Raw genomic sequence first — 26,792 nt, 5'->3', positions numbered from 1 at the left:
CTTTTTCTGGGTCCCGTTCCCTGCTCTGACCTGTTTCCACCTGAGATGCGTGCAGGTGGATTTATCCTGCTCCCCGTGTCTCTCAGGAGCTGTTCACACAGACAAGACAACCCAGCACAGAAGCTGCTCTTGACCTTTCTTTTTTGGCTGTTATTAAATGGGCCTTTGGTGGCAAAACACTGGAGGTGCATCTCGTTGCAGTTCAGCAAATGGCCAACCATTTGCTGACGTGAGCTCTTTCCCCTTGAGAAGCGTTAGAAAGATGATGTTGCCACCACCCAACCTCTACATGTCTCCCTCTTGCCACATCCCACTTACATCCTCAAGGGCACCCTTGTGCGAGCAAATGTCATTCATGTAACCCAGTGAAATAGGATTGGCCACTGCAGCAATTATTTTCGTTTCCCTTTTCCCCCTCTCATATTACCTGAGCTACTGTCAGCACACCAGCTTGTTATTCCCTTTACACCCTGGGCTCGCTGCAGGCAGCAGGACATCGCTACCTTCCGCTTCAAGGTCAGTTTAACTACCTATCCTGCTTTTCTAGCCTCAAATGGTAGAATTGCAAATCTGAGGGTTATTAAAAATCAATTCAAAGCACCACAGGACGTGGTGTAATGTGGTTATACTTTATGGATTCACATGACTACTTGGTGCAGGAAAAAAATGTGTCAGCCCACTGTGCAGCTGCTTCAAATGCTGACCCTTAAGTAACAGTCAAAGTAAGGGAAAAATAAGTCCCTTTGCAGATGTGTAACGCGTTCAGAGAAAACATCTTTAATTCGACAAGTTTTTTGTGATTTTGATTGTAGGTCTCTGCACTGCAGAGATGAGGGATTTATCCTGTAAAAGAATGTCGGATTGATTCAGAAGGGCAAGCACTCCCTGTTTTCGGTTGGGGTTTGGTAGGAGAATTTGGGCTTCTGAGGCTCACCAGGTAGGGTCTGAATGGCCAGACCTTCAGCTGATAGAAATCAAAAATCATTTTGTTAGTAAGGGGTAGTTACTACGGGATAGTTTTCTGATCTATGGAGAGTCACAGTCTTTTCCATGCCTGCTCTATTCATATGAATATATTCACAGATAGATCATTTTGGATTTTTTTTCCAAATTATTAGATTTTTATAACCATCCACTGACCTCTGGCATTACAAGGAGAAAGCAATTGAAATTTAGTTGAGTTTTCATAGAGATATGCCATGCTGTGATTGAGGCACAGTTAGACCAATGTCTGCACCGGCATTGTTTCTGCACTCTGGAGACTGTATCTTAAACCCAGACTCAAAACAAAAAGGTTTGAGTCTTGCTCAGGGTGAGCTATGAGAAACTGAAAAAACCCACCAATATTGCTTTATGAGTTTTAATGTTTTATTTTATATTTTACCCTCTGAACCTGTAGAGTGATACAGCAAACCAAGAGCAATGTAAACTGTTTTCTGCGCATCTAAAAATGGTCTTTCATGCACGTAGTCACTTGTGACATTTATTGCAGATGTTTCTAAGGTTCCAGCATCTTCCATAGATGGGCAGTGAAAACTTTCCACTGGCATCTGTAGGCTTTAGCTCCAGTTAAGGATGACTTGAAGAAATTACTTCTCAAATATAAAAGACCAGCCTCCTTCTCCCGCCACCACATGAAAGTTCAGCTCACTGCAGTGATACCATTAGCTTAACACTTCAAGATGTGCGTATACATTATCTGTGATGATGAGCTTATGTGAACTTTAGCTATAACTCTGCCCTTCCTCTAAAATGTCCCTCAGGAACACATGATGTGGCAATTAATACCTCTCATGACATGGTTCAGATATTTAATCTAGTTCTATTTCTAGAAATGTCACTGTAACCCTTGTACCTTTCATCCCTCTTTGGCTAAAAGCCCATGTGCTGCCTAGCATTAAATATAGGATAAACAATACCTGTGTTCAAATATATTAAGAAAAAAACGAAGCTGACAACTTCCTCTTTAAAAGAAGATCAAGAAACTACAGAATTAATAGCAAAAGCATTATTTTTTAAATATTATAAGCAGTAGTAAAGTTCGCAAGTTCCTTAAGGGGTAAAGAGGTGGTTTCTGCATTTCTGATGATTCACTCTCCTCTGAAGTTCCGAGAGAAGGATGCACAAGCTTCACCTGTGTGCAGCTCACGGGATCTCTGTGTGCGATGGGATGCGGCTGAGGCAGTCTGAGCACAGGGGTAGCTGTGAACCTAATGTCCTGGAGACCCTCTGCAGCCTCTGACCAGGGCAGCAAGGGGAGTTTTGCCATGTCAGAGTTTTCTTAAGCTTTGATTTGAAAGAAGGATCTTTTTTGTGTTGGTGAGGGACAAAAGCCATGTTTCTTCTGGAGAGTACCTTCACCTTTAACAGAGGCTTTAATCTAGGTGTATTGTGAATAAGAGGGAAAACTGGTGTAAGGCCCTGAAATAGGCATTCTCCAATTTTTTTCATCCTGGGGTTCAAACTGTGGTTACAAACAGCCCCTCTGCCTTAAATGATAATTGGAATTCTTTGGGCTGTTTCTCAGCCAGCACCAGATTTGCAGTGGTGAGTTCTGCTAGATCTTGCTGCTGACCCTTGTCTCCACCATCTGTGCATGGGAGGTAATACATGTATTAAAATACAGTTTTTAAAACAAATTACACTCCTGGAAGGATATTTATGTCTTGAAGTCTGGTTACAGGTAGTTGAGCATGTCTTGGGGGAGAGCAGAGAGATAAAGGCTATGACCTCTAAGATCATAATCTTTCAGACAGGTTTTGCTGATTCACTGGCCATAAGTCATCACTGCGCATGAGAATATTGCTTTGGGAAAGGCAAGGCCAAGGGGACTCTGAATTTGTTTGCCCTTTATGGTGCTGATGTAGTGAGAAAATGGGAATGAAACCACCTTGGTTTTGCAGACACGTAACGCTACATGCTGTACAGGTTAGTGGCTGTTACTTTAAGTCAGTGTTGGATTTACTCCCCTCATAATTAGCCACTGCAGACTTGTAAGACAAGATGACTTGTAAGAAATAAATCAAAACTCTTCACTGCAGGAGGGAACCTGGTGCATGGAGGATACACAGCAACTGCTTCTGAGCCAACTGCTCTGTGCTTCGTCTCTCCTATACGACAGTATTTTTGTCTTCTCTAAGTGACAGTACAAGTACAAATGACCTTGGAAATAAAACTCTGAAGGGCTTGTTGACAGTGACAAATTCCACTGTCAGAGCTACTGATCTGTACGTCATGCCCTGCCCTTGGGAAAAAGGCATGTGTAATCCTGGAGGCATACAAAAGACATCTTAACTAGTTATCATGAAGCAAAGCCAATATCCAAAGTATGTGCAGAATGACATAATGAGGGGAAAATATGCAAGGCAAGTTGTCCAAGCGTTTTGTAACGCTGTTAGTTTCAAATACTGGGAGCCATCAAAGTGACTTGCAGCACACTTGACTAATAAGAAAAAAACCCAAAACTTTCCCTGCCACTTTACCTGTAGAAAGTCCACCTGATGCTGGATGCCAGTTGAGACATATACATCTTTACCCTCCACCTTCGTCAGTTAAAGGATGCCCAGTTGGTGGGCACTGCTGAAGACCATGCTATCTGCAAAGGAGAGGAAGACAGACGTGTTTTAAGTGCTGGGTGACAGTAGGACAGATCAGCCCAGACGGTGTTAGGGAAAAGCAGGAGATAACGACTTCAATACGACCATTGCATGAGAGCCAGCAACCTTGGCGCTCACATTAGAGAGACAGTGAGTGAAATCTGACAGCGATGCCATGTGCTCCCAGTTACAGCACAGGCTGGCACCACAGTGCCCATGAATTCCAATTTTTTGTATTTCTGCCATCTGCTAAGGGAGTTGAGAAACTCATGCTCTTCTCTCACTGATATTCCCTGCCTGTTCATCTTCCCACCAGCCTGCAACAAGGTCAGTGCTGTCCTACTCTGCAGACTCAAGCTCGGGCTCCAGCTGATATTTCCCCACTGCAAAATACCAGTTCTCATTTATTCACTTTGCACTGCTGAGTCTCCTGATGTGTCAGCTTCTGCTGTACTGGATAAAGAATATATGTGGTGCTCCAGCTTTGTCATAGGCATACACTGAAACAGTTCAGTTTAGATCACATCTCTGAATATTTCTTATGCAACGTGCCAAAATCCCTACATCGTTAAATTGATAAGGAAGAAGCTGTCTGACTCTTAATGTGTCTTTCCATTACATTTCAGAAAAAAGCAGTCGGAGTACTATCTGAGTGACACATGTTTGAGGTCTCATGCTATAAATCGTAAAAATGTCCTTAAAATCTATAAAATGAAATTATTAAGCTTTGTACCTCAAAAAAAGTGTTGTATCCAATACCATAGAAATTAGACCTTGTTCGGACAACTGAAGAAGAGATGTTTGCGAAACTAAAAATCAGTTCAGGTTTAGATGCAGCTGTTTCCATCTTACATGTTACCAAAATAAAGTCCAAATTCACATGTAGCTTGTGGTGCATTGAAAAAACTTGAAACTTCTGCAAGGTTGGTGCAGCTACAAACCACTTAGTAGAGAAACAATTTTTCAGTCAAAAATCCTAACTGGTAATTGGAACCACTCAAGAATATTTTGTCAGAATCCCACAACAGAGGAGAAAACTTCTCTGCTTATTAAGAAGCATTCCAGTTGCACTTCTAGTGAACTGCTGTGGTCTCAAGGGGCTGACAGCATCTCTGAATGCATAAGCTATTTAGCAGAGAGATACCCTGCTACTTCCGTGCTGGGTATGACCATTACTGGGATGAAAGGACCATTCTGGTATCAGGAGGATGTTGAGGATGAAACAAAATGGAAAGAGTTCAGGGTAGAGACAAAGATTGATTAATAAATTTGAAAATATGTTTAAAAATGGATGGAGAGACATAAAAAAAAGAGCTAGTTATTAAGTAGCTACATGTGGAGCAAATAGTGAGTAGAAATTTGAACAACAAGCCAATAAAAGTAATAACAAAGGTCAGTGATTCAAACTGAAGACAAACAAATGGAGGCCAGAAATTAGATAAGAGTTTTATTTATTTTTTTAACTCGCGTTGATTAACCCTTGGAACTCCTTTGTCTTCTCCAGGCCATACTCTCTAGATAGTTTTGAATGCAAGACAGATGTTTTCCTAATGCAGGTGTTTTCCTTCTAGCACACCTGATCAGCACAGGCAGGCAAGCACTTGATTCCTGAATTCATAATCACAAAAGTTCTTCTGATCTTGAAAAATTATTCTTTCACCCTCCCAGCTGTGCTATGGTAGCACCATAGGCATCTAGGAGAAAATGGATTTTCTATCATCACAAGCACAAGGGAAGACCCTCAGGAAACTCCTCCAAAAGAAAAGCATACACTTTCATTTTTTAGGCTGTGCAGTGGCTAAATTTCCCTGATGAAAGTGGAGGTCTAATGATAGCCTGCAGTGAAACCTGAATCACAGTATGGTATTTCTGGTAAAGTGTTCTTAGAAAAACCTCTTGCCTTTAACGACACCTTTGGCTGCGATAATTATGTTTCTCTGAATCCACAGAGGTGGTGATGGTGCAAACTTACTGTTTGGGCAGGTTGACATTTTCTGTGGGGAAAAAAACAGTGGGATCTGTTAATGATTTGAGGTCAGATTTGATAAGTAACTTTGATGAGAATTTTTTTTTTAGTTTGAGACCATTCCGTTCAGACTCTTTCAAAATGGATCTTTTTGAAATGTTTGTTTTGAAGCAATATGCTACTTAGAAATCATGCTATTTTTAGAGGAGAAGAAAGTGAAAAACAAAGCAAAATTGTCTTGTTTCCTGTCAAATACAGTGTCTTGTTCATTATGTACCCTCATGATGTAAAAACTTTGTTTGCTGAACTTGTACCACCAGGTTTTTGTGCAAGTCTGTTTGTGCTGTTTTGATTGTACATGGACTATCTGTGCAAGGCATAGCATGGGCTCTGTGCTGCAGTATTATATGCATTTATATGCAGTATTATATGCGTCTATATTCAGAACTGCAGCTCACCCTTGTGGCAAGAGGTGTTTATTGAATTAGGAGTTACACCATTTTGATAAAAAGGATTACAGTCACCTTTCCACAGCAGTCCAGATTATGTTTTCCTTCTTATAAGAAATTCTAACTTTCATGTTCCCCTCGACCATTTGCATTTGACAGTCACAAATGATGGTCCCTGTGATGGCAATGCCACGCTGCAGTCAGAAGGTCCTAACTAAGGAGCAGGAGATCAGGCCAGCTGTCATTTCCCAGTTCCTGCAGGCAGCAGCACATGATGTTATGATGGATGCTTGTCAGGTCACCTTCTCTGCAGAGTCACCCTTTCTGCATGAGTGACTGGGTTTAAAAAGCTGAGGCACTTTACTTGTAAAGACAGAAAACGACCTTCTGCTTACAGAAGTGCAGCCTGGGGAAGAAAATGTTAGGATGAAGAGTACTGGGCTAAAATTGTAACACATGATGTGTTTACACATTAGTTTTTAAAAAGAAAAAAAAAAAAAAGAAAAAAAACCCAAACTATCTTGCTCTTTTTTTTTTTTTTTTTTTTTAGGTAGTTAACGTGCACAGACTGTGGCATCTCCAGTGTGGGAGGCTTTTACAAGCTGTTAGAGAAGCATCTATCAGGTAACGTAGAGCCTGCCTTGGGGTAAGGGAAACCTTTCTGGATCCAATAAAGCGAGAATGTCCTGGGGGACAAGGCGTACAGCCACAATGGAAGATAACATAGCCAACAAGAAAAATACTTGTGTTATGGGACTTTACTGAAACTCAGAAAAGAAAAGAATTTCATGAGCATAAACTCTGGCTTTGATCAGATGTCCAAAAGTCAGTCATTTTGTCCCAAAGGTACAGGAGACCTGTTTAATATATCAGACCCTGAAAGGGTGAGAAAACCACTGATGCTGCTTGGACAAGGGAGGAGGGGACAATGAAACTGTCCGTGCTGAGAAGGTCTGCTTTAGGGATTAAAGCTCAGCATTGCACATCCAGTCGAAGGCATGCATAAGAGTGAGGAGGCAGCACTCACACTCATTCAGTGGAAGAAGTAAGGTACAACATCCCTGTATTTCCCAGATCAGCCATGGCACAAAGCCTTCACCATCTGAGTTACCAGTGAAGACTTTGCTGCTTCAAACTGGTTCCTTTTCCTGGTTCATCTCTTTCTTTTTTCCAGGTGGTTTATTTCTCTTTCTGTTCACAGGCTATGATTTCTCTTACAACCCTATGCCTCAGGCACATGGTGTAGTTCAGCCCGAAAGTCAAGGATGCCAAGCTATCTGCATTCTCCCAGGGTATTGTTTGCACACCACATTTTGCAGGAGGTTTGTTCTGCTCAGCTGCCCTCAGGATCAGGAGCTATCTTGTCCAATACCAGTTGCAAGGGCAAAGCGAAAGGATGCAACAAGCACTGAATTGGTAGCTGAACAACATTTAGCTTTTATCAGCTTCAGTAAGCACAGGTTTGTCTCCCAAAGAAATCACAGAGAGCAGCTTCTAGCATCCTTCACCCCTGCAGAGCTCCCCTGTACTTCTCAGCTCCTCCAGCACAGATTAATGCCAAGTGCTTACTGAAGAGCAGGCTGCGCTTACCTTCCAGTCCCAGAACACATTGTGCTGATCCAGAGAGTAACTTTCTAGCTGGGACATTGCTTCTATCTGTTGTGCATCCTTGGTCATTGGAAAAGGCTCAAAGTTAGAAAAAATATGCAGCCAGTCGATCCATAGCTGGGACTTTCCTGTCGCATTGCATTAGCACAAGGAATGGAAGTTATGTGAAAACAGCACACAGCACAGTGCAGCCTTGCAGGTGGCTGAATACAATGACCTGTCTGAGGCTGTTAGCTTTACCTGTTCAGCTGTGGTACATGGTGTAGTCACCATGTGCACTGCTCCTGCTATTTCTGGAGCATTATAATTATACTGTTGTGCCTCACGCTTCCTTGTAAATACAAACTGCACGCGATTCCATTAATTTAATAAGATGCATGGACCAGATTTGTCCCTTAAAGTGACACAGGATTTAGAAGCTCTCCAGGTTGGTGGAGATGCTTATGAGTGCCTGGGGTCATTAAAGTCATAATGTCATTGTCTGCAAGGGGATTTGTATACAGCTTCTCAGTGTCAGGACAGGATTTTGACTGCCAGCCAATTCCTTGCAGTGAAGATGGCAGCTGTGAAACAGAACTATAAATACATAGAGCTGCTATGAAAATACATGCATTGTTTCTCAGACACTTCAGTATAAAAATAATAGTTCTGTGCAGATTAGTCATAAGCAAATATTTCCAGAGTGTAGGATGGGCATCCTATACTGTGAAAAAGCACAACAACCACCTGCCAAATACACAGAAAAGAAAGCAGCACAAAAATCTCCATCACAAACCTCATGTTTGATTTTGATTTACAGTCGAACATTCTCCCACTGCATTTTGGGAGAGAGAAATCCTGTTGCCGTCACAAGAGCCTGTCCTGCAACTCACCTAAAGGAATTCATGGATGGAGGGGAGCCACTCTCAGAGATAAGATAAGGCTACAGTCAATGATGTGCTTCTTGTCCCAGCCCGGTGTCAGCACGGATTTCATTATACTCTAGTGCTGTGCAACTAATTCTTGAGGACTTGGAATAGCTGAGGAAATTGCAATGTATTCCTAACAGAGAAGGAAAAAAAAAAAATGCCTTCCCTGTGTCATCTCTCCCCATTGCTGTTTTAGGGAAAACCTTACAGTGAAAAAATATTGAAATTTCTGTCAATCAGTCAGCACCTTTCTCTGGAAGAGAAGTTAGATAAATGTATATTGCGTTTCAAAGGCACAGAGGAGACACAACAATAAAATCCAGGTATAAAATTGTTTAAACAAGATACAGGGCATGAAACAAGTGACTCGCAAACTTGAGACACATCTGTGTTTCTCATCTCATGTGTGTGACTCAAGTACAAAGAAGATGATCTTTGCAACAGAAAACGATGCAAGCAGATGAGAAGATCTTTTTACGAAAAAAGATGATATAAAAGCAACATTGCATTTGTGTTTAGACAGGAGTGGAAAAGGAAGGCAGCGAATTACAGGGTTTGGGGCTAACTAACCCAGATCTACATGAAAATTATTGGACATTAGAACACTTTGTTCACTAAAAATAAACCCAAATGCTTTGAGGTGCTTAGTTTAACCTCCAAAAGAATGGTGAAGAGATTAAATAAACAATCAAATTTTTTGAAACTTTGAAAAAGAAACTGAAGCAGCATATCCCAGGAGAAAATTAAACTTTCCTTGTAACTCTGACGTACCCATTTCCCAAGTATGATTTACCAGTGTCCAGTTTTAAGGATAAGCTTCTGTCAATGACACAAACTGGAATTTGTGTCCTTTATTTAAACAGGAGTTACATCTTCCCAAAGAACTTGCAGTCACTGGCAATACTAGTCAAATTCTGATTCTTGGAACCAAAAATGTGCATTGTCTTCTTCAGGCTTCAGGCATACAATTTTCTCTGCTATACTTTGAGATCTCCTGTACTCTGGACACAATCCCAAACCCATAGCTGCACTATGAGCATGCTGCTGGGAAAAATTAATAGATCATACTAATTTTCCAAAAACCAGGGAATTTTCATAGAATCACAGATTCATAGAATGGTTTGGGTTGGAAGGGACCTTAAAGATCATCTCATTCCACCCCCCTGCCATGGTCAGGGACACCTCCCACTAGCCCAGGTTGCTCAAAGCCTCATCCAACCTGGTCTTGAACACCTTCAGGGATGGGGCATCCACAGCTTCTCTGGGCAACCTGTTCCAGTGTCTCACCACTTTCATCATAACAAATTTCTTCCTTATATGCAGTCCAAATCTACTCTCTTTCAGTTTAAAGCCATTTCCCCTTTTCCTGCCACTACAGGCCCTGGTAAAATGTCTTTCTCCATCTTTCTTGTGAGCCCCCTTTATGTATAGAAATGCTGCCGTAAGATCTCCCTGGAGCCTTCTCTTCTCCAGGCTGAACAACCCCAACTCTCTCAGCCTGTCCTTGTACAGGACATGCTCCAGCCCTCTGATCATTTTTGTGGCCTTCTCTGGACCTGCTCTAACTGGTCTGTCTTTCCTGATAGCCTGTTTCTTTCGCCTGCTTGAAGACCACACCTAATCTCTCTTCCACATGCTTGTCCAATCTCTCGCTGAAGCCATGCACACTTACTGCACCCACATCAGCCTTTGACAAGGTGTTTTATAAGTCTATGACCACTAGAGTGAAGAGCTGCCTACCTTTGTTTTGGTTTTTGTTTCCACTAGCTCCACTTGATGGAGTGTATTCTCATAGTGGAAAAGGCAGTGAAGTGTTGACTTCTATTGCAATTTCCCATGCCACTGAGGATTTTTAGGTCCCTAACATATTCTCCTTCCCATGATGATGAATGAGTTCAAGTCCAACTTTATTCTATGGAAGAAAAAGCACAAAGTGCTTAACAAGTCAAGAAAGCATGAAAAAGACACAGAAGTTTCTGTAGGTGATAGCACCAAAAGGAACAACCTAGCCAAGGCCACATCCTACCACATGTGACTATACCTTACTGTACCTTTTTGGCCACTGAAAAGATGTCTCTGTGTAATGTGTTCTTGCTACGAAGCAAGCTAAAGGGTTCAGTTATGGCCTTAAATCTCTAAAGCAATTAAAATATTCAGGGTGTTGGGTTTAGAACTGTGTGCTCAATACAGCACCAAAAAAAATTCAACTGCTTTCCAACCCTACCTAAGTTACAGGTATAGAAATAACACATATACGTACCAGCCATTTTTCTGAACATGCTACATAAGTACAAACCAATAACAAAAATAACTTTCTTCTTTTACAGGGCTACCATTAAAAGTGAGGGTTTACTTGTCTTTCACACTGTATGAGGACTTATAGGTTGACATTAGCCTCTCTTTTTTTTCCAGAAAACATATCCTCCGAGAGGAATGGCTAGCACCTTCTGTCGTCTCCTGGCTGGCCGTGCAACTGCTACACTCTTTGCAGCTGCAGGCACAGGGGTGCTAGCCACCGGGTACCTCCTCAACCAGCAAAATGTGAAGGCTGCTGTTCATGAAAAACGGAAGCTCTTCCCTCCGAGGTAAGCACTTGGGGTTAGGCAGTCAGCTGAGCACAGCATCCTGTTAACTGGGCTGGGAGCAATGGTTAACTCTATGGAGGAAGAAGATCTCCATCAAAGCTGCAGAGTCCTCATGCGGCCACACCATCTGTGTCTGTCCATGGGCTGTGCAGACCGACAACCTGAAAACCAGCACCCTTTATTAATAACCCCAGTGTTAGGTAGCATCAACAATGCCCTTCAAGACCATAAAGTGGGGATGCATGACAGCATCGACACTCAAAAAAAAAAAAATTCCAAATAATGACAAACCTAAAAAATGTTTCAAATTCTAGGCAGAGCACTAAATTAGTCCTTATTTTATCTCATCAGCTCTCAAAAGTTTTGCAGCTCAACCTATTGGACTGGCTAATTGTATGGACCCTACCATGAGGAAATGTGAAAATATTTTCATTATGCAAGTAGTCAAGAAACCTCACATACAACCGCTGTACTTGAAATACTCCTAATTCTGTTACAAACTGGCTGGCTGATGAGCAGAAACTAATTACAGTTATTTTTATGTATAGGTTGACTTTGCTGGCCATACTTGTGAAAAACAATACGGATCAGGCTCTGACAGACTTTTTTTTTTTTTTTTTTTTTTAATAGTGAATAGTATCCTTAGTATCCTAAGTAAAATATACTCTTATAGAAATAATGCAGTTGTGCATAAAGCAAATCGTTACCAGTACAAGGTAGATATGGTCTAACTCAGTTGCAAAAATGCCTTGCTAAAGCATGATATCCTCATTTTCCTTGGCTTAGTACACCATGCAGCTTTCTGTAAATAACAATGCCATTAAAGCAAACCCAGATATTGTAGAAGAATGAGCTTCCCAGCTGACACAGATCAGACAATCCCACCAATGTCCATGAAGCTGTGAGAGCACCTGGGCTCTGGATTACAAAGAATTTAAGATAAATTTAATTCCCTTCCTACTTGAAAAAAACAATGTTAGAGATCTTTTATTTCTGAATGAGTGTGTCTCAGCAGAGCTTTAATAGAACTTAGTACACTTTCAGGCTCACTGGGATTCATTTCCGTGATGGCCCCAAGTAGCAGAAAGCTGCAATTGCCCATCAGTGTGGTGGCCCACCAGTAGGAAACACGGGGTACTTTCAGTGACCTCAGTCTTCCTCCCTTCCTAAAATTCAATGCAACATATAAACCATGAACTAATTGTACTTTTAAACCATGCAGTGTAGTCTGTATGTCATGATCCCTTTAACAGCTTCACAAACTAGCAAGGGTTATTCTTCAAAGGTGCCACATTAATTGCTTGGGATTCTTCTTCTCTTCAGCGCAGATTATCCTGATCTCCGCAAACATAACAACTGCATGGCTGAGTGTCTCACACCAGCCATTTACTCTCGGCTACGGGACAAGATGACTCCCAATGGATACACCCTGGACCAGTGCATCCAAACCGGGGTTGACAATCCTGGCCATCCTTTCATTAAAACTGTGGGCATGGTTGCAGGTGATGAAGAATGCTATGAGGTAAGACATTTCCACAATACTATTGTATTGGGTTCAGTTTTCCTGATATTGTTCACAAGAGCTTTTTAGATGAAAACAGGTGCCCGGTAGGGTATGTTCTCCCAAGATAAATTCTATCCCAGTGAGTACAGAAGGGGCAAGCCGTGTGCTTACAAATGGTGTTTTCCCTACTCTTCCGCGTTAGGAAATGCATGAACATGAAGTGTTAATACAGGTGCCCTTTCTGTGCAATTTAAGTGAATAAAATGTACCTGCTTGGGAGGTACAAAAGACAAAAATATCTTCTGGGAAGTGGCACACATCATTAAGCCACAGCTTTTGGATCATGAAGAAAGCTGAAGACTGACAGCATTAGGATGGACAGCTTTCTTTACCTCTGGAATGAGAAGAGGAAAAGAGAAGAAAATCCTATTTTTATTGACCTCTGTTGTCTGCTTCCTTCAGTCTATGATACAATGGTACCAACCTTAATGATTCTATGATTCTATTATTATACCATCTCCTAACAACATCCCAAACACTGGGCTGCTGAGGGTGGACTGGGACATCTGGCATTCTGGACTATCAGCTCTTGTCATTCAGTTTACTCACTTAGATGTGCCACTGCTTCTTATCTGCATGAAGGTGTGGTAGTCATTGGTGTTGACACACCTGAGCCAAGTGGCCCTAATGAGGACTAGTATCGTATGTCAGTGAAGACATAGGGTATTCTTGCATGAGCTGTACACAAGAGGCAAGCTGCCGGGGGACTCTGAGTGTGTGTTTGTGTTGGTGATACATCCTGAAACCTAATCTGGTTGCCACCACATCCAATACCTGTCTGTGGTAACTAGGGTAAGCTTGTATTTAAGTAAGGTGCAATTGTACCTTCTTTTTGTTGTGACGATGAACAACCACTGCAGAGCACTGTCTAGGTCAAAAGTACTCCTCTTCATATTTAGCCCTGTCTGCATTTGCAAAGTCCCCTTTACACCTGTCCCCCAGGAGCCTGTGCCAGAGGACTTTTCCTGTGCCTGAGGCCGGTGCATTTAAGCATTTCTGTGATGCTGCAGACTCTTTCTAGATTCTCTTGACTCCGTAGGTGTTTGCTGAGATTTTTGACCCTGTCATTAAAGCGAGACATAATGGCTATGATCCCCGGACAATGAAGCATCACACAGACCTGGATGCATCCAAGGTAGGAGTGAAATAAAATAACAAAGAAATAAAGGTTCAGGGCTGCTTCTTACAGCAATGATGTTGCATGAAATAGTACTTTTATTTTTCCTGATCCAACTCCAAAGACAGTAATTTTAGGTTTAAGGAAAGGAGGATGCTGCTCACAGCCCTAAAAGCAAGACAGCTGCGTTCTTATCCTGCTCCTAGCAGAGGGATCAGTCTCACCTGTCCTAAGCATTTGGGCCACAGTCTCACTTGGCACTGTTGGTCTGTTCATGAGCTTACAGTCTGTGTGTCTAAGGGCTGGAATGAAAGCAGGAGCTGACTCCACTACACCCACATACACGTGATCAGACCTTACCTGCTGTTTAATATTTCCTTCATAGTTCAGCTACACTGTGTTTTAGCATCTTATTGGGCTTTCCTCTTTCAAAGGATCTTCCATACCTGGCCTCCAGCCTCTCCCCATATCTGTGTTTCCAAAAGCCACTCAGATTCCTTTATGTTTTCCAACCAGGAAGGATGGGCTGGTAACTCTGCCACATTTATTCAGTCAAAGAAATCTACTGTTCCTTAAAAAAACCTCCTGGTGTCTAAAACTCTGAGGGGCTTCTGGCGTCTTGAGCATTTGTGATGTCGTCATGCCTGGGCAGAAAGATATCTCTCTTTTTGTACGATGAGATTAGGTTTTTTTTTTTTCTTATTTTAATGGTGGAGTACAACATGGGGAACCGTGTGTGAACTAATGAAACGTTCTTCCTTCAGATCACCCAGGGTCAATTTGATGAGCGCTATGTCCTCTCATCACGGGTGCGGACCGGCCGCAGCATCCGGGGCCTCAGCCTTCCTCCTGCCTGTACCAGGGCAGAGAGGAGAGAGGTGGAGAACGTTGTGGTGACCGCGCTCGCTGGGCTGAAAGGAGACCTCTCTGGAAAGTACTACAGCTTAACCAATATGTCTGAGAGGGATCAGCAGCAGCTTATTGATGTAAGTATAGTTCCAGTGCTGACATCACCTTCGTTTACTCTCATTTATCTTCATTTTCATCTTTCTTTGGGGTACATGCTTTCCTGTGTAGCTGAGGAGGATAATCACACCATTAACCCAGTAGCTAACGGTCTGTCAATCTTTTTAGTATAATGGCAAATAAGCCACCAACTACATACTTTGCAGGTCCAAAAACGTGGAGTTCTATTCCAGATAGCAAGATCTGTTGTCAAATTAAATATACTTGGCTGCTGCCACCTCTTTGGACAAATAACAGATAATTTCAGGACATTTTCTTGGTCATTTCCTTGAGCAAAGATTGATATTTTCTATATTAATAATTATTCTAACTAAAAATATTACATTGAGATAAGCATGACGTATTATCTGTATTCTGGACTGTTGGGGTGGGGGGCTTTGGTTGTAAATTCTTTATGTCAAAACTACACTAATGCTAATTTCCCCAAAATGGCTGTAGCCAACTGCACCCAGGTGACCTTTTCCCAGTCCTTTAACTGTGTTTAAGGACTTGAAGGATCAGGCCCATAACGAGAGTTTTCATTGTCACACAGATGGAAAGACAAGGATTTTCATCACGGATTTTGTCACAGCATGTGACATGTCAAACAAACCTTGAATGTGCATTTTAAATATCCAAAGGAATGGCTGTACCCTGTTAGCTATATTCATGGCACATTAATCCATAACATCAACCAAAAGGGAGCTGATGAAGTAACATAACTATTTATAACCCTGGAACTAGGTGTCACAGTCTGAATTAACCAGGAGTTGAGAATTTATGTAAGGTCAGTAACTTTTTTAATTGAATGTCCTTGGTAATATGTTTGTTGACAAGATGTTGATGACCTATTGTAGGTTTTTCATTGCCTTTTCCAGCAGGAGAGAGCTCCTCTGAAAGCAGAGGCTGAAATAGGAGCATGGAGAATGTAATTCTTTCACGGTTCAAAGTTAAGTCCTTTGGGAAGTGGAATAGACTTCACTGATTCAGCATTTCACCTTGTTTTGTTTGGTTTTATGGCACATTTACAGAAATTAGGGCACTGAATGTTGTAAACTCAGATTCCATCTTTAACTTATACCATTGCTTACCTCCTCCAGTACTTCAGGACCTTGGACCTCCATCATATCAGGCTTTCCACCAGCCTTTAATAAGCACCATTTTATCTCTGTAAGATCAAATCAGTGCTTGCTGAATGGCATTCAGCACAGAAGGCAGTTAGTACTTTGCAGATTTGGGCCATGTGCACAGAAGGGAAACTAATAGTGCTCAGCTGTTTTCTTGCAATAAGGGGAATTTTTCTTTCAAGCAAAATTGTTGAGTGGAGCAAGCTGAGGAAGGAAATGTTGTGTCCCTGTGATGAGCAAAGAGAACCCTATACTTTTCTTTCTGCATGACTGGGGTTTTGGCTCCATCATGTCCATCACGGGGTATTCAAAGCTGAACACCTAAAATTCTCCACTACAGGGAAAAAGAAGTAAAACACATCAACTTGCCTACCATGTCGTATTTATTATGGATACCTTGCCTCACTGTTCTTCATTAAACCCCAGATTTAAAAAACAAAACAAAACAAAACAAACCCAACAACCCTCTCCCAAAACCCTCACACACCATTTGATATGGCAGTGTTTGACGAATTAAGAACTAATAATTTTTCAGCACACACATGAAAATCAAATTTGCTTCAGGAAAAAAACAGTTCAGTTAAAAAGAAAATCTAAATTATCTGGAATGCAGCAAGTCAGTGGCCCAGCAAGGGCTACATTTATTAACTCAGAAATAGCATCTCTGTTAAGGAACAGAACATGTCTGTTATTTCAAAAGGTCAAGCTTGGCACTGATTTAATTCCTACCTACCTTGACTTCATGCTCAGAATAAATTGCTAAATCTCTGTGCTAGAGAAATACCTTTTCAGAACTAGCCTTTCCCCCCTCCCCCCCCAATCTTTAAGAACTCATTGCCTTCTCCTAGCCTGAAATCTGTCTATATGCAAAAAAATCAGTCAGGTGCCTCCAGAGTACTCTTTGGTGTGTGTATGTGCTATTAGGTCCTCCCTATATTCGAAAAATGTTTTTGGCAAAACACAGTCATCTTACTAATGTCAGTGAGAATACGCAAGATTCAAGAAAATCACCTGAGTAAAGTGCTGTTAGTTTTCAGAAGAATGAACCAGATCCAAAAGCTGTACTATGTGATGTACTTGTACATTGACTGCCTTCACATAAAATGTATTAGACAGCATTACACTGCTTCCTTGAATCAACTTGAATTTTGTTTTGTTTTCTCTCTCTTTTTCTCTCTCCTTTTGGCCCCATTTCTGTGTCCAGGATCATTTTCTCTTTGATAAGCCAGTATCCCCTTTGCTAACATGTGCTGGGATGGCACGTGACTGGCCAGATGCCAGAGGAATCTGGTATGTTGTGTGACATGCAGAGGCTTGTGTTGTGTTTCAAAGATTGTGTTACAAACCTCCTTGCTTGCCCTAACCTCGCAGCCACTCTGTCCCCATACTCACAGCATGTTCAGTTTGCTTTAAAAAAAAAAAAAAAAAAAAAAAAAAGCTTTCTTGCTTAATTAAAACAAAACACAACAAACAAAATCCAGTAATGAACAACACCTTTATATTCAAGAAGCCATCACTAACGTCATCCACACAATACAGTATCATAGGCATGGCTCCTTCTTTGGATTTTTATCTCCATAAAAATTTGATTTGGAAAATAGCCCCTGAATCACTATGCAGTCAACAGAACTGAGGTTACAAAAGCAGGTCTAACACCAGATTGTAGTCACGCTGTCAGCTAGGAACCACCAGCCACACGGCTGCAGAACACTGCATTGCAAATTCCTGTCCCCTTCCTCGCTGTAAAGAGACAGAATGTTATTTTAATTCCCAGAGCTAAAAAATTATCCCTTCTTTCCAAACAAACTGGACAAAGAGGAGATACTGAAGTTGAATTTCCTATTTTGTCCTAGGTTGGATTTGACTTTCACAACACACCTGATGTATTTTGTGCCCAAATACAGCATTTTCTGGGGAGAGAAAGTCACAATGGCTTCCAGATCAGTGCCTGCACCCACTAGCAGGGGATGTGGCAGTTGTGGAGTGCATTCCATCTGCATCCATCCTGGTATAATTTGAGGCATTACCGGATGCTTTACTTATGAAAAACTAGACTAAAAAGGATTCTGAGGAGTCGCCTAGCCTATCTCCTTGCCCAAGGCAGGTTCAGGACTTCAGTGAGGATGGGACTTCATGTGGAAAAAGCCCCAACTATTCTCCACGCAGTATCTGACTATACTGGATCACAGTCAGAAGCATGTCCAGTATTACTGTGATGAGCTAAACATGATTTCTGTTGGGGAGCAGGCACTGTGAAACCTGATCGCAGATGGAACATGATGGCCTGTGGGAAATCTTTGAGGATTTTGTTATTTCAACAAGCTTCACCTTAGATCCCCAGTGCCTCTTTAAACCTGAGGAAGGGGAAAAGGATAAATTTGAGGCATTCCATTCATCGTCTCTACTAATGTACAGGAGAAAAGTACCAACAATATAAATACTGTCCAGGGATCTCCTGAATAAAACAGACCTACCTGTGTTTTGGCTTGTTTTGCAGGTGAAATACCAGGTGTACTATAAAAAAAAGTAGTATGATTGGAAAGTATTTCAGTAAGCCACATTTCAAAAACCTGCCTTTCTCTTGCAATAAATTGTTGTCAAAAAGACTGCAGGTTCTGGAAATGATTTTTCTTATAACAAAGGCAATCCTGTTCCTGTTATGGGCTGCAGAACCATTCCCACTGACCTCACCATCAGTGATGGCACAGTTTAAATGCACTCAGTGTAGCCTCCCTCAGCACTCCTTAAAGCAATGGGGAGGCTTAGCTAATTAAAGAGGAAGCTGAGTCAGGCCAACCTCAGCCTGTTTGGAAAACTCTTCACTGAATATCTATACGTGACCGGAGACAAGGCAACGGGACCTCGGGTGACCATAATGTCAGGGCACACCGTGTTTACACCTGCTCAGTGTTGCATTGGCAAACTCCCAAGTGCAAAAAAAAAGTGAGCCACAGTAAAAGACCAGTTGCAAGTCAGGCTCTTGGTGAACTTTAACTTTCAAATTTCATGTGTTTCAAACCTGGTAATATTCCACTGTTTGTACAAATGAGCCTGATCCCATCAATCACCTTCTACATGCTGTAGAAAGGCTGTAGTAGAAAACAGAGAGAGTGGAGAAAGAAGCCAGGAAGAGTGACCTCAGGTTTGACTCAGCACTTAATAAATCTAGCCATGACTGATGTGTTTGAAGCAAGAGTGGGTATCTTTAGGCATTTTTATCTTGACTGACAAGCCAGCATTGCTAATGTGCTGTCTGGAAGCAACATGCAGCTGCTGTCCTCAGACACATAACTTAGCTGATATGGCAATCCAGGGCTACCAAGTGCTACAGAGGGCACTGGAATTTGCTTTAGCGGAGAATACAATTAAGTAAGGCCATATTGCTAGGTCCCCAGCAGCATGTAAATGTTAAGGGGTTTTTTTCCTAGCTGCACAGTTTTCTAAGAACAATAAAAACCATCCCTGGGGACAGAGGATGCAGAGCTTGGCTTCTCCCTTTGCTGCACCTCCCAGCTGTGCTTGTGCTAGAGGACAACTCATTTTACCTCACTCAGCACCATGGCAGCACGATGTGATCAGAAAAAACTGCTCCTCTTGCTGTGCCCAAGAAACCTCTGTAACACCATTGGCATGAGGGATCCAACTGTGAAAGCAGGTCAAGTCCCTAACTCTGCAGAACAACACTATTTTGTCACGCTTAACCTCTCCATAGCCCTGAAAGGCTGCAATGAAACTAAGAATATTGATAATTATTTTTCAGGGCTTGTCTTGTTAAAGATACTCTTGTTTTCCCCCACCTCTCAACCAGGCATAACAATGACAAGACTTTTCTCATCTGGATTAATGAAGAGGACCACACCAGGGTTATCTCCATGGAGAAGGGTGGCAACATGAAACGGGTGTTTGAAAGATTTTGCCGTGGTTTAAAAGAGGTAGTATCTCAATGAGTTTATTATTCCTGTTTGTTTATTGTTGGGCTGTTGTCAGCACTCTTTGCTGTGGTTCATACTGAACTGACATCTCCAGGAGCAACAAAATGAAGCAACACCAGTCCACATAGCAACCCAAACTAATGCAGCTAAAGAAGGAAACATGGGCAAATTGCTAGCTGAGTTGCAGGGGAAAATACATAAAAAGTCTTTGTAGCTTTTCCATTAAAATCTTGAGCACATGCTGGCTAAAGAAATATCCCTTTTTTACCATGTTGTGCATGCAGGCTGTGGGAATTCATAAATCAAGCATTTTATCTGGATTGCTCGATGTGCTTGAATGAAGAATTTATTTGGCTCAGGCTCCTGGTTCTCATCCCTGATGCTGGGAGTGGAGTGGAGGCTGCTGAGGTTGTGCACAGGACTCAGGGTTTAGGACCCCTTGAATCACTGCCACTTTTAGGGACACATGGGGTTTGATGATTAAAATTCTAAGGACTGATAGCCAGGGCTCCGGGATTTTATTCTGGTCTAAGCTATTAACAGAGATTAAAAAAGCCTTCATGAGATGGCATGTGGGTTAAAACAGTTTTGTCTAGACAACCCAGGTATGGCTGTGCAGGCATACTGCTCTGGCACAGAAAAAGTTTCTTTAGTAGAGAAAGAGGATTTTATTTTGTCCCACGGGCAATATAGCAAGATGCAGTGGAACAGGTGACGTGGCCAAACACTGTTCTCCACTGCTCTCATCCACATCATTCCTTGTTTCAAGTGTCTAAGGCAGGAAATCACGTCTAGCTTCCCACCATCAATTCTGGTGTCCTCACACAATATAGAAATGATGTTAGGAGAGTCCTTTATTCTGTATCCTCCTGCAGAACGGGAGTATCTGCAGAGGTCTTGTGAGCATGAGATGGTTATGTATCTGATTCTCCTCTGGAGAAGAAAAGAACTGAACTGAAACTGTATTTTGATCACAGAAGTAAGTCCAGGAAGCGTGGATGAGTGATCAGAGTACCAGTCTATTCAAAGGTCTATAGACCCTTGTGATTTTTCTGGGGATAATTATTTCACTCTCCTTTCTAATCTGGTCAGAGATCTACTAATGAAAAGTATTACATACAAGGTATGCTGTCTCCTTATAATAGAAGGGTGGCTGTTAATATTAGGCATTTAGAAGTCAAGTGTCATCCCCTGAGGGTCATAGCATCACCTTGAAAATTACACAAAACTCAGCTTCAGCTCCTTTTGTTTCCTTTGTAGTGTTTGAGTCCTTTGGGCTTGTGTGTTGCAACATTGCTCCAAAAATACCAAGGTTAGAAATGCATGGCAAAAGCCTTAATTCTTATGTGAAGATATGGCTTCACGTGCTAAGGCTAATACCAAACCAACTGACAGGGAGCTTTGTGGTAAAGTGACAAAGAACCTGTAAGCCAGCGGTTGTGAGAAAATCATGAAAATATCCTTGTAATATGCACTGGGGATCTTGGTGACTGATGAATGCAAATGTTTGCACCAGACCCAAATCAGACTATACTCAGGTGTAAATTTATGCAACTCCACTGGCATTAGTGACATCCATCATCAACACAGATACATGGTGAAAAGAATCTCAGCTATAAGCAGACATCTTAAAATAAGACATTTGTATGCTGCCCTTTTCTTTTTGCTTTTTTTTTTTTTTCCTATCATAGGTGGAAAGATTAATTAAAGAACGGGGCTGGGAGTTCATGTGGAACGAGCGTCTCGGATATGTTCTAACCTGTCCATCCAACCTGGGAACTGGTTTACGTGCTGGAGTCCATGTTAAGCTGCCCAAGCTTAGCAAGGTACGTAAGTCATTTAGAAGGCCGGTGACATAAATCAGTTCTTCTGATTTATAAAGGAACAAATGAAAAATGACAGCTTACAGCAACTGCATGTTGAGCATGATGTCTAACAAGGTCCCAGGGATAATGCACGAATAATTGAGCACAATTTTATTCTGCAGATTATAGTATTTGTTATGGAAATTCATCTACTCATCAGACAGACACCAAGACAGGCTGTAATCCAAGGACTGAGAAAACTATCCATCTCTGTCTGTCATTCTGGACCTGCTATTAAGTGATGAATAACAGCATTGCAACAATTTGGCACAATACGGGGGGTAAAAGACAATAAACTCAAACCTGTTTCTTCCAATAGGATCCCAGGTTTCCAAAGATCCTGGAGAACTTGCGTCTGCAAAAGCGTGGCACTGGTGGAGTGGACACAGCAGCTGTAGCAGATGTGTATGATATCTCCAATCTGGACCGCATGGGTCGCTCAGAGGTAACCTGTTCTTTTTTTTTCTTTCCTTGCTAAAAAGCTCAGATCTGTACTGGTAAGAGTTAGTTTTCCTCTGGCTGTGTTCGCTCCTTGCTAAAAAGCTCAGATCTGTACTGGTAAGAGTTAGTTTTCCTCTGGCTGTGTTCGCTCTGCTGACCTCCATGGAGACATGGCAGTTTTTACTCCTGATGAATTTGGTTCAGTGGAGATGCTTACTCAAAGAAAAAGTATTAATATGCATGAAGTGCTTGACAAATATTCCCGTTATGGCAACAACAGAAAAAAACCAACCCTAAGCAAGTTCCACAAATGTTGACTTGCTTGCACCATGTCAAGAGCACACAGGTGCTGGAAAGGTTTGGCTTTGCTAACTGATGACCCTCAGGACAATGGTTCTTAGCACAAAGTCTTAGACCTGCCTGCCTGCTTGAGTGCCCAGCTATGAGATCTGTGTCTGGTGGTCTCTGCAGTGCTGGACATGGGACAGGTTTGTAAGTTGTACACTGGGCAGTGAGACAAGTACTACACATTGGGCAGCACCTACTGCATGCTGCAGAATGTTGGTGAAAGAAGCAGGGATGGGGTCCTAACCCACCCAGGGAATCAGGCACTGAAAGCACAACTGGTTTAAGGTGTTGTGTTCCTATTAGTATTCAGAGTCATACACTTTCTCCAAAGACAGCAGGACAAGGCTGGTCTCTAAACTCCAAAATAATTGTGGAGGAGAAGTTGGTGCCATCTTCACGTGTCCTGTGTGGCACTAAGCAGAGGACGCAGGAGAGCTCAGTTCAAATCAGGACAAGGATTTAATTGTCAGCTCTGTTGGGCTGTAGGCTACAATGAGATGGGTTCCTCTCAGACATTTGTTTTGAAGCTATTTCAGTTTGAATGAGTATTTGTTGTGCGAGAGAGTAGAAATTACCCTACAGACTGGTGGTGCTGCTGCTTTCCTGGGAGACTCAGGTCCCAGACCTCATTCCAGTATCATATATAAGTATTTTATAAAGCAGAACAGCTCCTAAGAGCAAATCTACTGGAGGGTGGGGAAGAAACAGCTGTGTCAAAGAGTTGCAGCCTCTTCCCACTATCTCTGCCTCAGCCAAACCCTTACTGCAGGTCACAGGCTGCAAGTCCCGTGGCGTCACTACATCTTCCCTTTCCTCAATGAGACCAGGGCTGTATTCACCCTTGGCAATGTCAAGAACAGAGGTGAAAATTTACCTTGCAAGACCCTCTAAGTCCAGTGATTTGAGCACTCTGATAGTAGATAGGAAACAGAGGCTCAAACCTTCTGTCAAACATGTCTTTCACCCCTCAGCTGTGTGCTGTAACCTCTCAGCTGTGGTCAACTGACCCTGGTGGGACTGATGTCTGCTGAGGAGCCCCTTTCTCCAATAGCAACACCATACATCATTTGGGCTCAAATGCCAACCTGCCTGTACATGTCAGGATTTGAAGGGCTGCCTACCTGCCCAGCAGCAAAATCATTAATTACCTTGGGGGCTTTGCTGCAAGTTGAAACTCAATTGCAAAGAAAAGCATGCTGTCAAGGTGTGTTTATCCCGAACACCACAGCACTGAGAGGCTTTGGCAGCTTAGATACGGATGTAGTTTGGTCCTGGTGTTGCCGCCCAATGCTTGAGTTCAGCCTGATTCTTGATAGGTCTCCATAACATGAATATAACCCCAGGATAATTCACCTGGGTTACAACTAGATTCAAACTGGTCCACTGCCAGCCAGCTGGCTTCCCTTCCTCGCTCACCTTGGGTTTTCTGCCACTGGGACAGAGACAAGTCAGGTCTGTGCTTTCTTATTTGGACATGCTCTTGAATGCCTTCATAGCTAAGGTGCATTTGGACAGGGGCTTGGAAATTTTAAATTTTGGAGATGATGTAGGCAGCTATGTTCCTTGGGATCTAGACCAAAAAATAAGAGTGAACAACTATTAAGCTGTATTAACTGCAAACCCAGCATGTGACAAAGACACTTATTAATACCTGAAACATCATAATGTGTGCTTTACACTAACCTAACACTAATAATACAAAAGGATTACATGGCATGATTAATTAATATGAGTTCTACTGACAGATGGCTTAAGCCTACAAATTTTTGCTTAAATTAAGACTTCCTCTGAAGTCAGTGATGCCTCATACAGCAAGGATTCAAAGGATTAAGCCAACAGACAAGACACAATCCCTACCCTGAAGATTTTGAAATCTAAATAAGACAAACACAAGGGATTAGAAATGTTTTATTATAAGGCATATTTTTTTCAGCACATAATAAAATAAATCCCATTATATGGTAAATGTGTTTGCAAAACTGAATTATGTTCCCAAAGGTGCAAGATAAATTTGTTTGTATTTTTGCTTTGTTTCAGTTACTGGTCAATGCAAACTTAATATGAAATTCCTTTTCTCCTGGAGGCTGCAAATTCAGACCTCTGATTTTCCAACACAGCTGGTCTGCAAAAGACAACAAAATAAACTACTAAGCCACTGAAATGCTTTATAGTAAAAACAAATCCCTTGAAAATCGGTGAATGTCACAATAAAGAGACAATGGGATTTAGCCTTCGCATTTGGTTTTAGCAAGTCAGTCATTAAAGGTTGCTAATAAACCATCTAATGAAGATTAAGAAACATCAGCGCTATAGCTTGCTGGCTAACAATACCACAGGGCTTATGGTCCTCGCATGTTACTGCCCGTGAAGAAAGTCTGCGGGGGACAAGGCACCTTGTATTCTTCATCAATTTTGAAAAAGGTTACAAAAACACTACTACCCCCTGCCATATAGAATTGCAAATTTTGGTGCTGCTCTGGGCCTGGAGCTAATCTCACGCCTGCCAGTGTAAATCGAGCTGCAAACAAAGGAGTGATGGATAATGGCAGAGCCAGCACAAGTTTAGGATGAGTGCCTCTGCTTCAGAGATGTGGGTCCTGGGCTTGGCAAAACCACCTCAGCGAAGCCAGCGTGCTTGGCAGAATGAGTAGGACATCTTTCCCCATTGCTGATGAATCATTGCAGCAGGGTTCATGGTCATCTGCAGGGGAACATATGGTCCTGAGCCATGCCTATGAAGAAGCACAAGACTCTGGTTTGATGAGCTTCCTCACGCAGTCCAAATGGCCATGGCCAAGCAGGTAGTCCTGCCATCCTCCCAGTCCTAGACACGGGAAGGACTCCTACCCTGTACCTCCGGCAGCATTCAGGGCCAGTGTGAATCAGGGCAATAAGCTTCTGTCTTCCTCTTCTTGCACCACCATCCCAGTTAGTTTCTGTCTGACTCTGTGCACACATAAATGCTGCTGCAAGCACAGGGGCAGCACGGGCTTGAGAGCTGGGAAGACACAGCAGTTGCTGCTTCACCAAGAACTGCCCGGGGATGCTGAGCACTCACAGCACTGCTGCTTTGGTTTCTTCATCCTTGTACGTTGAGTGAAGGGAACACAACAGACAGGCACCCCTGGCTGTGCCAGGCACTACTGAGCAAGCATCTGGGGAGGATCCTGCACCCTCACAGGGGTCACATTTGAAATATGTCTCTCTTTATGTAAGGACATTTGTTTGTTTGCTTTGTTCCTCTAGGAATACAAGCAGAATCAGAATTTGGTGGAAATAACTTCAGGGCTCCTATTTGAAAGTATCTGTTTGCTAGCAGTCCAACTCAGGGCAAACAGAAGGGAATTACTATGGGTTTGCACTGGACCAGCATGACCCACAATCCCTGTGGCACAGGGTGTGTGATCTCTATGCCATGACACTCCTTACTTAGAGCGTTACCTGCTGTCATTGCAGTACAAGCCAATTTTCATTTTGTCTATTAACAGCACTAGCTAAAGCATCTATTATTACAATTTTCTTCTTTGTTGTAGGTGGAGCTAGTCCAGATTGTCATTGATGGGGTCAACTATCTAGTTGACTGCGAGAAGAAACTGGAAAGAGGTCAAGACATCAAAGTGCCACCACCGCTGCCTCAGTTTGGCAGGAAGTGATCTTGCTGTTGATGGTGGCAACTGATGGTAAATATGGCTGCCATTCTGACTGAAAGGCGCCCCTGTATATCTCTGTATAAATATCTTGTGTAATAAAACACTACCTGACACCTGATGTCTCCTCAGATGCCTGCCTGCACTGGCAGAAACTAGTCTTCACGCAGGTTTACTGGGATGCACCCAATACAACCACCTTGGTACTCTCTTTTGTGGGGACTGCTTCCCTTTCTTTCTTAGTTGGTGGTTAAGTAAAGTACTGCCTCAGTAACACAAAAAGCACAAACCTCTAATTCTATCCCGCATTTGCACTTATGGCCATGCTTATGAAGTCTCCTATGAGCACCCTATTTTCATTCACACACATACTTCTCTCCAGTGACTGTCCAAACAGCCAAAATCTGCCAGCCCGAGGGACAGGAGCTGTGAAGTGCTCATTTTTTTTTCAGCAACCTTTGGACACCATGGTGAATTCTGCAGTTAACTGCAGTACGCAGCTTCTCGTGCTTTCAGTCTCTGAAGTCCAACACTTGACCTGTCAGCAGGGACTCAACTCTGCGTGGGAGCTGTCTCTTCTCTGCCCGGGACTGGTCTACGCATAAAATTCTTTACCACATCATCTCAAACCCTC

The 26,792-nt window shown here is 42.3% G+C and overlaps 1 protein-coding gene across 1 annotated transcript; it reads left to right on the top strand.

Annotated features, from left to right (window-relative positions):
* Positions 1-465: 465 nt before the first annotated feature.
* On the top strand, positions 466-26,275 carry LOC104464771 (creatine kinase S-type, mitochondrial). The gene is made up of 11 exons (XM_010077633.1): positions 466-516; positions 6,562-6,635; positions 10,940-11,112; positions 12,436-12,634; positions 13,716-13,811; positions 14,558-14,779; positions 17,130-17,215; positions 19,734-19,857; positions 21,549-21,683; positions 22,042-22,167; positions 26,045-26,275. Exons 3-11 carry the CDS (start codon positions 10,961-10,963, stop codon positions 26,162-26,164), a joined length of 1,260 nt encoding a protein of 419 aa, XP_010075935.1. The 5' UTR covers positions 466-516; positions 6,562-6,635; positions 10,940-10,960; the 3' UTR covers positions 26,165-26,275.
* The last annotated feature ends 517 nt before the right edge of the window (positions 26,276-26,792 follow it).

The sequence above is a fragment of the Pterocles gutturalis genome, unplaced genomic scaffold (genome assembly GCF_000699245.1).
Source record: "Pterocles gutturalis isolate BGI_N339 unplaced genomic scaffold, ASM69924v1 scaffold3306, whole genome shotgun sequence".
Classification (NCBI taxonomy): Eukaryota; Metazoa; Chordata; class Aves; order Pterocliformes; family Pteroclidae; genus Pterocles; species Pterocles gutturalis.
This window is presented reverse-complemented; position numbering and strand designations above follow the sequence as displayed.

Bases quoted from the DNA above. Each gene is read 5' to 3' on its own strand.
- LOC104464771 (XM_010077633.1), top strand. From the start codon at position 10,961: ATGGCTAGCACCTTCTGTCGTCTCCTGGCTGGCCGTGCAACTGCTACA. The intron at 13,812-14,557 runs GTAGGAGTGAAA...TTCTTCCTTCAG, and splicing joins CAGACCTGGATGCATCCAAG to ATCACCCAGGGTCAATTTGA. The intron at 14,780-17,129 runs GTAAGTATAGTT...TTCTGTGTCCAG, and splicing joins ATCAGCAGCAGCTTATTGAT to GATCATTTTCTCTTTGATAA.